Source organism: Oryzias latipes, chromosome 11 (genome assembly GCF_053564925.1).
Source record: "Oryzias latipes strain Hd-rR chromosome 11, Olatipes_Hd-rR_3.1".
Taxonomy (NCBI): domain Eukaryota; kingdom Metazoa; phylum Chordata; class Actinopteri; order Beloniformes; family Adrianichthyidae; genus Oryzias; species Oryzias latipes.
Window position 1 is genome coordinate 9793087 of NC_136247.1, and position 15019 is coordinate 9808105.

Sequence of the window (15019 nt, forward strand, 5' to 3'; positions counted from 1 at the left end):
ATCCTTTATTGTCATTGTTCATAATAATAAAATGAAATTGTGGCAGCCTTGGAGTGGCAAAAAATATTGTAAATCTAATCAAAATATGCACAATAAACAATTAAACACAAGTAGGAAAAAATAGAATAAAGTGGAGTGCAATTGTGTGTGGAGGTAGATTAAAAGTCAGTTATTGCACAAAAAGTCAGTTATTCCACACAGAAGTTGTTGATTTGGAGCGGAGTGGGGAATCTCAATTTGTGTTCCTGCTTTCTCTAAAGCTTTTTGTTTCAGTTGACTCCAGGAATAAGATTTAACCCAAAAGAAAATGAGAAAACTTAGTTCTGTAATGACAGGTTATTGCAGTGGCAAATGTTTAATGTTTGACTGCCCCCTGCTGGTAGATAGAAGGAACGATTTTCCGGCAAAAAAGTCTTTAGGATTGAAATTTCTTTTTCTATAGTGGGGAAAGTGTTTAAGACATTTTTTACCCTTCAAACTAAAATTCAAAACTCCATTTTGTAACAAACGTGTCCCTTCTGACATCCGAAGACTGGAAAGAATAATCTAAACCCCATCAGATATCTTCTATTTTCTGTTAGTGGAGACAGGAAATGCAAATCAAGCTAAATTCATACAGTTTCGGTCGATATAAAACCAAATAAAGTCTAAAGTCTGTACATGAAAGAAAGAAAGAAGCACGTCCTCCAGCTCGCTAGGTGGCGGTACAACAAAATAGTGATCTACATAATAACAGATGTCATGTAAATTACGTCATATCCGTTTAGTCGAGTTGAAGCTTAAGCCCGGGAAGCCGACTACATGTTGTCTGCGTTAAATCCGTGTCCATCAGTCTGTAAATATGAAATATTTGTGGGTTTTGATGCATTATTCTGGTAGAACAAACTGAATGTGGTAGTTTTGTTTTGTTATTGGTGTTTTCCGAAGATGCTGCAGCGGAGGCCAGAGCATCATCCACAGTTGAACTGGTGGAACTTGGAACCAAATTGTGGCCCAAACTTTGTAAGAAGCCTTTATTCAGATTTGAACCTGATAAGAAAGTGGAACTGATTTTGGAGAAACATTTGAGTGCGACTCTGCCCGCAGATATGAAGCCAAACACAGAGAGTCTCTGACAAAATTATGCACAGAATCTGATCTGCTTGACGCGTCACATACGGCTTTCGAGCTACTAACGACCTCCAACATCATTGTGAGGAAGTTCTCAAAACTCACAAAATAAAAGCCTCTTATAACACCACAGTTTACTACTTTATGCTGTTGAATCCTTGTTAAAGCAGAAAGAAGCAACCAGCTTTATCAGATGTGAATCTACATTCAAATGAAGTGACTTCTTGAAAACCACTGAAATAAAATAAAAGCTAAACATTAGAAATAGTTATCAAACATATTGAAAAACATAAAACAAACTATTTGTTCAGTCTCTGAAGCACAGAACAAAAAAAACGGTGTTTACTTGAAGAAAAACTCTTGACATGATCTCAGAATCCTTTATTGTCATTGTTCATAATAATAAAATGAAATTGTGGCAGCCTTGGAGTGGCAAAAAATATTGTAAATCTAATCAAAATATGCACAATAAACAATTAAACACAAGTAGGAAAAAATAGAATAAAGTGGAGTGCAATACAGTGCAGCGTAATAAATATTGTGTGTGGAGGTAGATTAAAAGTCAGTTATTGCACAAAAAGTCAGTTATTCCACACAGAAGTTGTTGATTTGGAGCGGAGTGGGGAATCTCAATTTGTGTTCCTGCTTTCTCTAAAGCTTTTTGTTTCAGTTGACTCCAGGAATAAGATTTAACCCAAAAGAAAATGAGAAAACTTAGTTCTGTAATGACAGGTTATTGCAGTGGCAAATGTTTAATGTTTGACTGCCCCCTGCTGGTAGATAGAAGGAACGATTTTCCGGCAAAAAAGTCTTTAGGATTGAAATTTCTTTTTCTATAGTGGGGAAAGTGTTTAAGACATTTTTTACCCTTCAAACTAAAATTCAAAACTCAATTTTGTAACAAACGTGTCCCTTCTGACATCCGAGGACTGGAAAGAAAAATCTAAACCCCATCAGATATCTTCTCCTTTGTGTTACTGGTGACAGGAAATGCAAATCAAGCTCAATTCATACAGTTTCGGTCGATATAAAACCAAATAAAGTCTATAAAGTCTGTACATGAAAGAAAGAAGCACGTCCTCCAGCTCGCTAGGTGGCGGTACAACAAAATAGTGATCTACATAATAACAGATGTCATGTAAATTACGTCATATCCGTTTAGTCGAGTTGAAGCTTAAGCCCGGGAAGCCGACTACATGTTGTCTGCGTTAAATCCGTGTCCATCAGTCTGTAAATATGAAATATTTGTGGGTTTTGATGCATTATTCTGGTAGAACAAACTGAATGTGGTAGTTTTGTTTTGTTATTGGTGTTTTCCGAAGATGTTAAGGCGATAAAATTGTTAGGCCATCAGCAGTAGTATACTATGGAAGACTTCGGGTCACATGGGGTGGAGAACATACCGCAGGAGGAAGGGTAGCAGTTTCATCGACAGGCAAGTTTGAACGCAAAGGTAAAATTGTTCCGCGTGCGGACGCTTGAAATCCCTGGCGCGCAGATCTTCCAGCGAGGCTCGGTCTGCCGTGGCCGCGCGCTCTCCTGACGATCTGCTATAGAGACTGGGGGGGAGTTTGAGGCCCTGCTGTTGCTCCTCGCGGCCGGGTTTTAGGTGAACCCCCGACAAACGACTCTGTTGTTAAAAAAACCCTAAAACGACTCTGTTCGTTATTTCCTTTTATTTTTAAACCCATTCTTGAGTCACAAATGTTCAATTTAATAGCATTCTGTTCTACCAAACGTTAATTTTCTGTGTGAAGAAGTAAAATACATATCGATTCTATAATTGTTTCCTACTTTTCTCATATCATTTGTTCTTCTCAAACAAGCATCTTGGGGCTAAAGATCTTTCAGGATCTTGATCGAGACTGGAGTCGGTTCAGGCCTCCTGATTGACCTCTGGCCCTGTTGCTTTGACTTTAGCTGGTCGGTTTAGCGTCTCAAGTTTCCAAAAATAAAAAATTCAAATGGGTTTCTAATACCAAACATAACTCAGAAATTGTTGACGTTATCTGATTTGAATGTTGTGACTAAGCTGATACCATTGGGACCAGCTGTTCTGGGACACCTGGTCTCTCCTAATCTTTCATGCTTTATGTTTTTGTTGTAAAAATGACATGAACTCATCACTTTAAGGCATTTTCTGTCCCACTCTTCTCTCTGTGGCTAACGCCTTTTTAAAATTTCAGGCTGACGATTGCTGCCAGAAGATGAACATCTAGGCACTTCAAATGGTAATGAACTCATTGCGATGCATGATTTTGTGTCACAACGTGCAGATCATCCAGCGAGGCTAGGCCTGCAGTGGCTCCGCCCTCTCCTGTTGGTCTGCTATAGTAATGGAGGTGGTTTGAGGCCCTGTTGTGGTTCTGCACAGCTGGGTTATAGGTAAACCTCCGACATGTCAGAACTGCAGCTCAGGCTCCAGCGCTAACATCTGTGTTTCTGTTGGACTTCCAGGTCCTTTCTGAAAGGCCTCCGTATGGGTCATGTGACCTACATGGCTACCTGCATAGCTGGAAGCTTCAGCATTTCAGGTAACGAGAAGACTTGAGGGATTTCTGCTGTGACACCATGTCAAGGTTCTAGCTCTGTAATTCTTCTCTGCAGGCTTCATCCAGAGACGCTTTGATGAAGGAGAGTTTGTGCTGGAAGTTTGAAGAATCTATCATCTGATAAACGTTTGTTTAAGCTGCACACAATCCAATCTTTTGTTTTGTTCATCGTGTGGCAGTGAAAGAATTAACATCTTATGGATTCATCAGCAATTCTGTAAAGTCCAATATGAAGGATGTATCAAGATAGATATTGTCCTGATTTGTCACAAATCTGTTTGGATCTGGAAGGAGATTTTCTTTGCAGTGAATTCAGGATCTTTTTGTAATCGCTCAGTTTTATTACAGAGATTCTGCATAGTGACTCATGTCTTTTCCCACTCCATAGCAGAATGTTCATCCTCTGAGCCACTCATTCCTCTGCAGGGGAATTGTCTTTGTTTACATGTCACCAAAGATGTGCAAAACCCTCAAATCTAGGTGTTAGTTTTGCACCACAATAGGACAGACCCGTGTTGTTAGTTAGAGTTCCTCTTCATCACAAAACGGTTTAACAAAGCCAGGTTTCTGCCTGTCTGCTCGCCGTTTCGCCCTTGGCTAGTTTAGCCGTGCTCCCTGTGACTTGTTCGGTGTGTTTTTGCAAAAATCATTTTGATTTTATTTATTTATCTGTTCTTGTTTTTTTTTTATATATGTATCTGTGGGGGTTCCCTTGTGGTGCCTTGTTATCCAGATTATTGTGTTTTGTGGATTTCTTGATGTATTTATTTGGTAGACCAAGTTGTAGCGGTCACCAGAGATGCTGAAGCAAGTCCATTGTTTGTAACTGACAAAAATAAATACCTACTTCCTCGCTCTACAAAGTCTTTTTGTTTATTTTCTAGGGTTTCCAAAAATCATCCAGATAAACCAAATCAATAAAGCAGTCAACAAGAGATACCAGGACCTGTCCACAAACCAAAAACCTGCTAGTGAATGGGTACACTAAATCAAATCCCCTCCGATCATGTGACTTGGACAAAACAATGGCGGGAACACTCCCGTATCGAGAGTTCCTGTAAATGTTTTTGCTTTAAAACAGTTTTTGAATGCATTTTGTAACAGATGTTAGTTATTTCACTAAAGGTGAATTCTCATAAACTAAGAACTCGATCACAATCTGATGTAATCCGGAATCCGGTTTAGTTAGTATGGAGATTGACTTTTCTTTTTAACTTGTCCTGTGCAACAGGGATGGGGGTAGAAGGGTGAATATAGAGGCGGGGGTGGCACGTACCAGCCTAAAATAAGTTGGATGTCTATAATCATTATGGTTAGGGTCAGATGTAATACAAATATGAAAGTGGTGGGGCCTGTACACACTCAAATGTTATAAACTTATCTGTTGGCTCCAAAAATGTTCATATACAAATATGTCAACATGGACATAATACAACTAGTGTTCACACACGCATACTTATGTTTTCAGACCAACACGTGAAACATTTCACTCAGTCACGCAAACTATTTGTGCAAAGGTGACAGAGCACCTGTGCTCGAGTGTTTCTGTTCTTCTAAGGTGGATGATGGAATGTAAAAGGAAGGAGGGTAAGTGCCCAGTCAAGACCCCCACCATAGCAGCAGCCAGGAACTCCCCAACACCCACACGGTAGAAGATAGAAAACAACTGCCCTCCGGGCAATCACATCCGCCACCAGGGCAAGCGGGACTGCCAATGGGGCCCCAAAACCAGAAAGCCGTGAGGCATAGGGGGGCAGAGAGTTAAAGCTCCAGCCCAACTAGGTGAGCAGCCTAGGAGGGCCCAACGTGGGGGCCCACCCCAGGACAGCACCCCCAGCCCCAGATGAGCAGCCCACCATCACCCAGGAGTTCTGAGCATCCCCCCACCCCGATTCCAGGCACAAGCCAGGGCCCCAGGGAGACCCGCCCCACTCTCCAGGCTGCCACCCACCCAGCCCATGATTGGTTCAGGAGAGAGTGAGGCAGGGACTGGTCACCCCTGCCCAGGAAGAAAATGCCCAAGAGAGGTGGGGTTTCACAAGGAATGTTGTAAACATGGCCCGACCAGGCTCACCCACAGTTGGAATTTTGGAGAAGGCTGGCGCAAGACGGCAAGCACCAGAACCCACACCACAGGTGGGTCAGACCACTTTTGAAATCAAAAAATGTATTTTAATTAAAATGAATGAAAATGGCCAACCTGGTGGAAGGTTGGCGCCACTGTTCGGCAGCGGCGCCGCCATCAGTGTGTGAATGTGTGTGAATGGGTGAATGGGCCTGTGACTGTAAAGCGCTTTGGGCCTTGAAGAAGGTAGAAAAGCGCTCTATAAGTATACAAGTATATGCCATTTATTGCTTCTAATTAAGTTTTATACAAGTTGATGTTCACACAATTTTTAGGACACATTAGCATAATGATTTAGATAATACTGTACATTGGAACAGCAAAAGCTTTACTAATATACAATCTGTTTGATCAGCGATGCTAAATTTCACTAAAAAGCTGCATTAGCTTTAAGGACTGGAAAATAAAAAATAAAATACAGTTCAAAAGTTAAACAGCTTCAAAGGAAGATACCACGTGGACAAACTTTTAGATAAACGAAACTTGACCGAATTTTATTGCTTTTGTTTACAAGAATTTAAAAGTTTACTTTTTTTAATTAAAAAAAATTGTTGGTTTCCCCGGCCGGTTGGCTGCCTCGGTCCCGTCGAGGCCTGACCAGAGCTCTTCTAGGGCCGGCGTTTGGGGGTGGGGGCCTGGGCTTGCTCCGGGGGGGGGGGGGGGGCGGCGCTTTCTGGCTCCCCTCTCTCTGTGTGGGGGTGGTGGTGCTGGGCCTGGGGTGTCTGCGCCTCCGGGGGTGGGGCCCCGGGGCTGGGTGGGCCTGGCCCCCTTTCTGGGGGGGGGGGCGGGGGGGGGGGGGCTGTTTGACCACCGGGGGACAGTCTATCATCTGTCCCCAACTTACCCCCTTCCTCATATAACCTCATAATAGGGTGAGGGGGTGGGGGGCTTAGCCTGCGATGAGCCTTGGGGGGGGGGGGGGGGGGGGTTACTAGGCAGTGGCCCCCCTCCTGTGGTTGCCGTATGGAGTGGGCCCCCCCCTCTTTCGGTTTTATTTGCACCTTAGACATGTAGGGCCCTTGGTAGGGGGGGTGCTTGGACATCACTGCCAGCAAGCAGCGGATGTCCTCCTAGCACCCTACCCGCCAATTTTAACCGCACCTTAGACATTTAGGGCCCCTTGGTGGGGAGGGTGAGGGGACGTCACTGTGAGTAATCAGGAGATGTCCCCTTAGTGCCCTACCCGCCAATTTTAACCGCACCCCCCTTAGTACACACACCCCTCCCCCCTCAATATATACATCCCAACATAAACACACACACATGCACACACACACTCTCTCAAACACACATACACGCACACACATTTTGCAAGGAAGGTGGGACCTAGGACCATCTGTCCCCTGCCTCTTCCCTGGTGGGGGGTACGGGCCCCTTTGCAACGGCGGCTGTGTCCCCGGGGTGCCGGCTTCCTGGGCCCGGCGGTGCTCTCTCCGCGCGGTGGGGGGGTTCACATTACATCTGAGCCGGGGGTGTTCGTGTCCCTGGGGGGTGGGTTCTGGTCCTTGCTCCTGAGTGCTGGGCCCCGCCAAATTTCCAACTGTGGCCGAGCCTGGTCGGGCCATATTTACAACACCCCTTGTGGGCCCTCTTTTTTCCCCGGGGTTCCCCCCTCCTGGGCGGGGGCGGCGGGCCCCTGCCTCGCTCCTCCCTGGACCAACCGTCGGCCGGGCGGATGGCTGCCTGGAGTGCGGAGTGGGTCTCCCTTGGGGGGTCCTGGCTCGTACCTGGGGTTGGGGCGGGGGGATGCCCGGAACTCCTGGGTGGTGGTGGGGTGCTCGTCTGGGGCTGTGGGCGTCCTTCTCCGGTGGGGCCCTGCGTTGGGTTCTCCCGGCGCGGCGGGGGGGCTGCTCTCCTGGTTGGGCTGGGGCGGCGCCCTCTTTCCCTCCGTGCCTCCCTGCTCTCTGGCTCTGGGGGCCTTGCGGCGGCCCTGCTGGCCCCGGCCTGGGTGGCGGGCTTGGTCGCCCGGGCGGCGGTTGTTCCCTGCCGGTTCCCGTGTGGCGTTGGGGGGATTCCGGCTGCCGCTGCTGGTGCGGTGGGGGTCTTGGGGTGGGGATGGCTGGGCACTCTCCCTCCTTCTTTTCACGTTCCACCATCCATTTTAGAAGAACATAAACACTCACCTGAGCACAGGTGTTAGCTCAACAGACTGAATGACTGAAATATTTCACACTAGTTGGTTTTAAGGCATAAGTATGCATGTGAACACTATCTGTTTTGTGTACATGTCGACAGGTGGACATTTTTGCAACTAACAGGTATGTTTATAACATTTGAGTGTGTGTGTGGACAGGCTCTGCCCTTTTTTTTTTTTTTTTTTTTTTTACATTTAAACCTTACCATAATGATTAACAACCAGTAAACTTGTTGCTTTATGCTGCTTCATGGTCTTATCCCCCTTCCCCTCCTATTATCACCCCCTACCCCCCCTCTCTCTAACGTCCCTCTCTCTTCTTCCCCTCTTTCCTTTTCCGTCCCCGGTCCAACACCAAAGATTTTCAGACATGTTTGAAATTAATAAAGTTTGGCCTCAATTACAAAAGGGGTTTATTCAGACATACCTTTGGTTTGTCTGAAGATTAATAACCCCTCTTGTTAAAGTAAAATATGTCCAACCCAAGAGGCCCTCAGCTCTCATCTGACTGCCCAGCTGTTGGACAGGACAAGTTAAAAAAAAAAAAAAAAAATTGTATGAACATTTTATTTTGATCTACATTTTACATACATAAGTGTAAAGTAAAATAACACCTCCAGCAGTTTTACTGGATTTAGGATGGAGACGGTTCTATTTTATGAATATATTAAAAAGATTAGCACATCCAAGGTATGTAACACTGGTACAATATGAACCTTTTTGTTTGATGATTAATCCTCCCCTCTGAGAAAACGTTTTATATATATATATTTCTAAATCTTTTTTACTTGTTTTAAGCTATTTTATTTCTTGTCAGCAAGCTTTCTTTTACTATCCATGTTCTTATTTCTACTATATATTGTAATTGAATATATTAGGAAAGATAACATTGGTTATAGATTCTAATGATCTCCTTGATTATGTGTTTTGTACTTCGATATACTGTTCAATAAAGTTGTAAAAAAAATACACAATTTTTTTTATTTTATTTTGTAGTAATAACAGGATGTACGTCCGCCCATTTCCGTTTCCAGCAATTAATAAACAGATGGCACGCGCCTTTGCTGACCCTGCTAGACCGAGTTCGAGCGCGGACGGATGACGGAGTTCTCTCTTCGGCTAAGTTCTTTTGAAAGTTTTGTCTTCTGCTGGGTGGACGAAGCACGACTCACCTGACAGGTGCTTTCACTTCTGATGCGGCGTTCACTGAAGCTTGGACACGAGGGTTTGTTTACGCTGTAACCAGAACCTCAGTCAAGATACGTAAAACCAGGATTTTGGATGTTTTTAAATGGACAAATATATAAAACGAAGCGCTCTGAAGTCCAGAAATGTGTCAGACCTTTCTGTGTTTACATTTTTACTGCGGGGACGCTCCTTCAGGACTTTCACTTTGAAAGAGAAACTACGTTTAAACGCCAGAACCCGTCATTGGAACCACAATTGAATTAAATCTACAAACACACCGATCTGACAAATTAAGTTTATGTCAGTATTCATACGATAAACAACTTTAATTATCTATTAATAAAAGGTAGGGGGAGTATTAATGTTCGGTGAACACAACACTTATAACAATTGTAAATCAAACAAAGGAGGTGTAAATATTTCCTTGATTTGTAGAAGAAAGTTTCGAGTTTGCACCTAAAAGACATTGAAATTCCCTTTTAAACATTTTATTTATCTTAGTTTAAAAAAAATATGATGTCCAAAACTTGACAGCAGCTTTTTTCATTTTTTTTGGTTCAAATGTGGTACCTCAAGTTGTGTTTAACATAATGTTTCTTTATTATGGCTTATTCGGCTCCAGGTTGCCATAACAACAGCCAGATTGTAGTCTATCCTCGACAGTCCAAATCATGATGCTGCCGCCCTCTTGCTTAACAGTAAATGCTGTTGTGGCTATATTTAAGTTCACTGGATGTCTCAGATGAAGATTTTTGACTTTCTTCTTGCTCCCTGTCATCTTTGTGCTTCCTCAGTGGTTCCAACTCTTGATTGAGTTATAAAACGTGAGACCTTCACGCGTCGTCCGTACTTCTGCTTTCTTTAGCCATCCCCAGATCATCATTCGGTGAAGCACTGTGGAACTTTATCTGACACAAAGGCCAGTTTGAGTTTCGAGTTCTCCTAAAAATGTTCTCACCTGCTCAGAAAATGGAGTTATAATTCTGGTGTTTGTGTCTAATTTTTGAACATTTGTTTACTCTGCGTGAGAAAAGCTGACTGTGTTTCTGTTGTTCTCAGATGGAGTTCCCGGTGGAGGCGACTCTAAACATGGAGCCTTTTCAAGACAAGAAGGAAGTGCTGAGTCTCCTGAAGTCACATGGCTTTGCGGTGAACAAAATAGGTGGAGACAAGGTGCGTGTCAAAGGAAATTTTAAGGAGCTCAGAGCCGTTAAAATTCACTTGGAGAAGCTCATGGCGACCAAAGTGCACCGATCTTCCTCATCTTCGGGGAAGGAGTCGGGCTCTGGATTGGCCTCCTCACTGGATTGTAAGGAAACGTCTCCTCCAGACCAGCAAGGGTCAGTGCGGCCCAGAGATGAGTTGATTGTTGTGGACAGAGACGTGTTCAGTTACGCTGAAGAGTTCAGGAGAAAGGATCTCGATGAAGCCCTGAAAGGCCCTGTTAGCATGTGTTCGGAGAAAACCGGTGAAAGCGTCACCATAACCTTATCTGGAAAGAACTCCAGGGAGGCAAGAAGTAAAGTCGAGCACCTCCTGGCTGATCTAAACAAGTTCCTGCGCACACAGGACGTTCTTCTGAGCAACCTGAGTCCACAGGGGGCGTGTCTTTTACAGAAAATGGAGAAAAGCGGAAACATTTCAGGCTCCAACCTGGTGTTGCTCATAGGTGACAGGGTTCACATCATCGGCCCTTCTAAAGAGAGTTTCGAGCTGAAGCAGCAGCTGCTGGTCGACCAAACAGAGCGCAACGGAAAGTCTTCTGAAAGGCACGGGAGAAGGACGAGGAGTCTGTCTTTACGACAGCTCTTCAGAAGAAAGTCCAGAAGGGATGTTCGAGAAGTCTTCCATCCCGCCGCAGTTGAAGCAGCGGTTCCTGCTGGAGCTTCTGCTGCTCGACGCCAAAGTGGGCCTCAACGGGCACGCAGATCCTCCGAGACTCAAAAAAGAAAGAAGGCCGAAAGATTGGAAGATGGAGAACAGGAAGTTTGTTCTCCGAAACAAAGAAAGAGTTTCTTTGGTCGATTTTTTTCATTTTTCAGAAAATCTTAAGCGGACCCAGTGAATCCATTGCTGTCATCTAGTGGTGAAATTGTGAATTACAGTAAAGAAGGGACGCTGATGACAAGTCCTAAACAAATCAGATTACAGGCAAATTTAAATTAGATTACTTTTCTTTAATATTTAGGTGTTGGAATAATCTTAGGAGAGTGTGTGTGTGTGTGTGTGTGTGGGGGGGGGGGGGGGGGGGCGTGGCAGAGTAACAGTATTTGCCTACCAAATGCAGCTGGTGTGAACAGAGCAGTGAAGCTGTTCCTTCAGATGCTTTACCTCACTGACCCCCATCGTCATGAGGAGAAGCCAAATTTTAGCGTTCCCCGAGGGATTATTGGAACTTTGATTGGTCAGTTCTCTCTCCTGGCTATGGATCCCTTCAGGTGGAGAGGATCTAAACAAACAAACATGGAGGACACTCATCTGTCTATGGATGTCCGTCTAGGCTTCATCACCAATCCTAGAGAATGTAGTGAAGTAACTCTTTGCTTCAGCCCGGTATAGAGTTGGTTCAGCTAGGTCCTTGTTTTTCCTTAAGGTAGTTTCAACACCTTCTGGACTCCAGCTCTGACCAATAGAAGGAATCCGCCATCGTTCTAATACCTACAATAACACAACTAAAGGATGGAAGGACTGACATCAGTTCTGTGTTGAAACACTGCTGACCGAGCTGGAACAGACACTTCAGCCTTTAAATTTGTTTACGTGCCTCTGGGCTAGCTTAGCTAACACGGGAATCCATCTGTGCTCTGCCGGCGAACTCAGAAAAGGTGAATGGGGAATGGGAGGTTTGGGAATCATCATTGGAAGACATTTTTTGAATTATTTTTTAGGGTCTGGTTCCATTGTCCCGGGGTTTTCATGTTTTTTAGATGCTGATAATACTTCTCTGTCTTTAGGTTTCTGGACGTGATTCACCGACTACCACATGTCCGCATTTAGTACAGTATTTCCACACTATAGGGCGCAACGGATTATAAGGCCCACTGTCAATGAATGGTCATCTATAAGGCACAACGAACTATAAAGTGTATTAAATGAGACAAAAAGTCAGACTTTGATTACTGGGTTCACTGTAACTATAAAACTGGGGGGTATTCCAGAAAGCAGGTTATGCTAGTTACCTCGGTAAGTTTGAGGCTAAGGAAGTGGATAACCTCAGCTTTCGGTTCCAAAAACAGAGGTGTGTTTCAGGGTATGTCAAGTTGCCATAGCAACTCATGCTCTGACCATAACCTGGTCTGGAGCAGGTTTAGTTGAAGGTGAGTTTGTTTTCAGAGAGGTGAAGCAGCATGGCGTGTCCATTTGAAGATGATTTAGTGGATGAAGAAGCTCAGATAATACTTTTTCCACCATGAGAGGGAGATAAGACCACGAATGGATGTTGGAAACATAGACATTTTTACTTTGATCTAACGTGATTATTTGCTTCAGTTAAGATAAATCAATTATTTTTAGTTCAGTCAACTTAAAAATAACACGTAGTTATCAGACATTTATTATACTTTCATTCAAATTAATTCAATTAAGTAGGTGTAACTTTGGTGCTGCTGTTAGATTGGCAGCACAAGGAATTGTGGGATACCATTCCCTTTGCCTGCCTGGGCGGATTTGTTTAATTCTTTCTGCACAATGAGTGAGAAGGAAGGAGAGGGTGATGAGAGTAAAAGTCAGGAGAAGTATTTTGTATTTTGTATGTAATTCTGTGTGTGATCAGCAGCCAATGGAGCTGCTGCAGAAGAGGTGTGATGTGTTGGATGGTAAATGTTTGAGTGATAATTCTGGCAGCTGAGTTTTGAACATACTGTAGTTTTCGTAGAGTTTTTTGTGGTAAACCAAAAAGAAGGGAGTTGCAGTAATCCAGGCGGGAAGTGACAAGACTGTGCACAAAGACGGCTGTGGAAGGAGGACTGATGGAAGGGCGAAGATGGCGGATGCTGCGAAGGTGGAAATGGGCAGACCGGGTGATGCTATTGATGTGTGAAGTGAAGGAGAAGGTCTTGCCGAAGATGACACCCAGACTCTTAACCTGAGGGGAGGGGGATATGGAGGAGTTATCAAAGGGAATGGAGAAGTACTGGATGCTGTTTATAACGGATTTAGTGCCAATCAGGAGAAGTTCGGTTTTTATCATTGTTTAGTTTTAGGAAATTAGCAGTGAAACAGGATTTTATTGCAAGAAGGCAGTCAGTGAGGGAAGTAGGAGGAAGAGAGAAGGTAAATGATAAATAACAGGGGTCCCAGGATGGAACCCTGGGGCACACCTGTATTGACACATTGTGTGAGAAGTGGATCTTTTTACTTGAATAAATTGGGTGCGACCAGAGAGGTAAGAGTGAAACCAGTTGAGAGGCATGTGTGAGACAGCCTGTCTATGAGGCTAGTGTGAGAGATGGTATCGAAGGCAGCGCTCAAATCAAGTAGGAGGATGGAGAGTAGGCCGGAGTCAGCAGCAAGGAGGAGGTGATTGGAGATTTTGAGGAGAGCCGTTTCTGTGCTGTGAAGGGGATGGAAGCCAGACTGGAATTGTTCATATAGGTTATTCTGAGAGAGATACATTTTAAGTTGTTCTGCAACAGTTTTTTCAAGGATTTTGGAGATGAACGGAAGATTATAAATGGGGCGGAAATTGTTGAAGTTTGAGGGGTCTAAGTAAAGGAGTGACAGCAGCCTTTAGCAGCAGCTGGGTAGTTTGAACGTGCTTTCTGGAACGCCCTCCTGATTTGTAACATGTTACACGCTAGCATATTCTTAATACCTATAACTACAAACTTTTTTTGCACAATGTAGAAAACAGACTGATATACCATTAAAACAAACGTTAGTGTGACTACGCTAACTCCCAACCCCAACACCACTAGACGTATCCGTGTTGGCGTGTTCCCAATAACACTGAAACCTTATTTGCAACTTTTACCAAAACAGACTGACGTTTTGACACACCATATTCCTCAAAAATTGCTTCGACATCAGTAAAAACAACCAGAATCTAGATTTGAGGCTCTCTGGATTTAAGGACGCAGTGATGTTTATTGAAAACTTTTTTTTAGGGCTTTTAAGAGCACCTTATTTTGCCATGGGATTATTTGGTTGGTTCCTCAAAACATTACCCACGCTGCCACCTGCTGGCCCAAAGATAAAATCCTGGGTCAAACCAATGTTGTTTATAGGGGGTGTTGTTAACCCTTGTGCTATCTTAGATGACCCCACCCTTACATTGGCGTGTTCTTCCTACCATGACAAAGGTGGATAAAAGTGGAAAGATTTCATGTAATCCATGGACACCAGTGAAGATCACAAATCATTGAAGAAAAAAGGTTCAGCGCACTGTCTAGTGGGTCTAGATGACCCAACTCCCAACGTTAAAGTGCCTAGGATAGCACAAGGGTTAAACACTTCAATCAATGCATTTATATTTTCCATTATTTTATTTTTCTCCTTTTCTTTCAGTGCACTTGTACTTTAAAAATGGTTTTTAGCCCCAGACTTTACTGTAATTTTGACTAAACACTAACGGTTGGTGTTTTCTTAAATAGAAGACAGCCTAATATGAAGAAATCAAAATTATTCATTTTGAAGTTGAGACAAAATGATCCTAACTCTTATTTATTGATATTGTTATATGATTTACAGAATGGACACCGTGTGAAACTGAAAAGAAATCAATAAAAACTGCTAAATCAGTATCGGTTGGTTTATTCTGTTTTTTTGTTTAACCTACGGCTTTGTGTTTCCATCGTTGTCTCTGTGAGCTGCTGTTGTAGAATCAGCTGACTGGAAATCAGAGGATGGAAAAGCGCGAGGAAGAGGAGGCTGAGAGGAAGTCATAATGACCCTGCAGGATCTGAAAGTTGT

At 43.7% G+C, this 15019-nt stretch overlaps 1 protein-coding gene, 2 long non-coding RNA genes and 1 other non-coding gene across 7 annotated transcripts; 3 read left to right on the forward strand and 1 right to left on the reverse strand.

Annotated features, from left to right (window-relative positions):
* Positions 1 to 765: 765 nt before the first annotated feature.
* On the forward strand, positions 766 to 4525 carry LOC101162141 (uncharacterized). 2 transcript variants are annotated; one of them, XR_177461.4, is made up of 4 exons: positions 766 to 2563; positions 3297 to 3341; positions 3568 to 3644; positions 3718 to 4525. It is a non-coding gene; the product is annotated as an uncharacterized LOC101162141 (long non-coding RNA). The 2 variants fall into 2 exon arrangements; XR_013659136.1 differs by having other exon boundaries at positions 2261 to 2545.
* LOC111948273 (small nucleolar RNA SNORA9) lies at positions 3381 to 3512 on the forward strand. The gene has a single exon (XR_002874229.1). It is a non-coding gene; the product is annotated as a small nucleolar RNA SNORA9 (small nucleolar RNA).
* A 4429-nt stretch (positions 4526 to 8954) lies between the features above and the next one.
* On the forward strand, positions 8955 to 12217 carry rbm43 (RNA binding motif protein 43). 3 transcript variants are annotated; one of them, XR_013658847.1, is made up of 3 exons: positions 8955 to 9100; positions 10169 to 10282; positions 12064 to 12217. XR_013658847.1 is itself a non-coding variant. In XM_078954745.1 (3 exons), exon 3 carries the CDS (start codon positions 10169 to 10171, stop codon positions 11159 to 11161), a length of 993 nt encoding a protein of 330 aa, XP_078810871.1. In that variant the 5' UTR covers positions 8962 to 9100; positions 9904 to 10028; the 3' UTR covers positions 11162 to 11309. The 3 variants fall into 3 exon arrangements, 2 of the variants coding, with proteins under 2 accessions (XP_011479409.1, XP_078810871.1); XM_078954745.1 differs by lacking the exon at positions 12064 to 12217 and adding an exon at positions 9904 to 10028 and having other exon boundaries at positions 8962 to 9100; positions 10169 to 11309; XM_011481107.4 differs by lacking the exon at positions 12064 to 12217 and having other exon boundaries at positions 10169 to 11321.
* Positions 12100 to 14850, reverse strand: LOC144995230 (uncharacterized). The gene is made up of 2 exons (XR_013658848.1): positions 14559 to 14850; positions 12100 to 14349 (listed from the first exon to the last, which is right to left on the reverse strand). It is a non-coding gene; the product is annotated as an uncharacterized LOC144995230 (long non-coding RNA).
* Positions 14851 to 15019: the final 169 nt, after the last annotated feature.

Coding starts and splice junctions, on each gene's coding strand:
- rbm43 (XM_011481107.4), top strand. CDS start 10,169: ATGGAGTTCCCGGTGGAGGCGACTCTAAACATGGAGCCTTTTCAAGAC.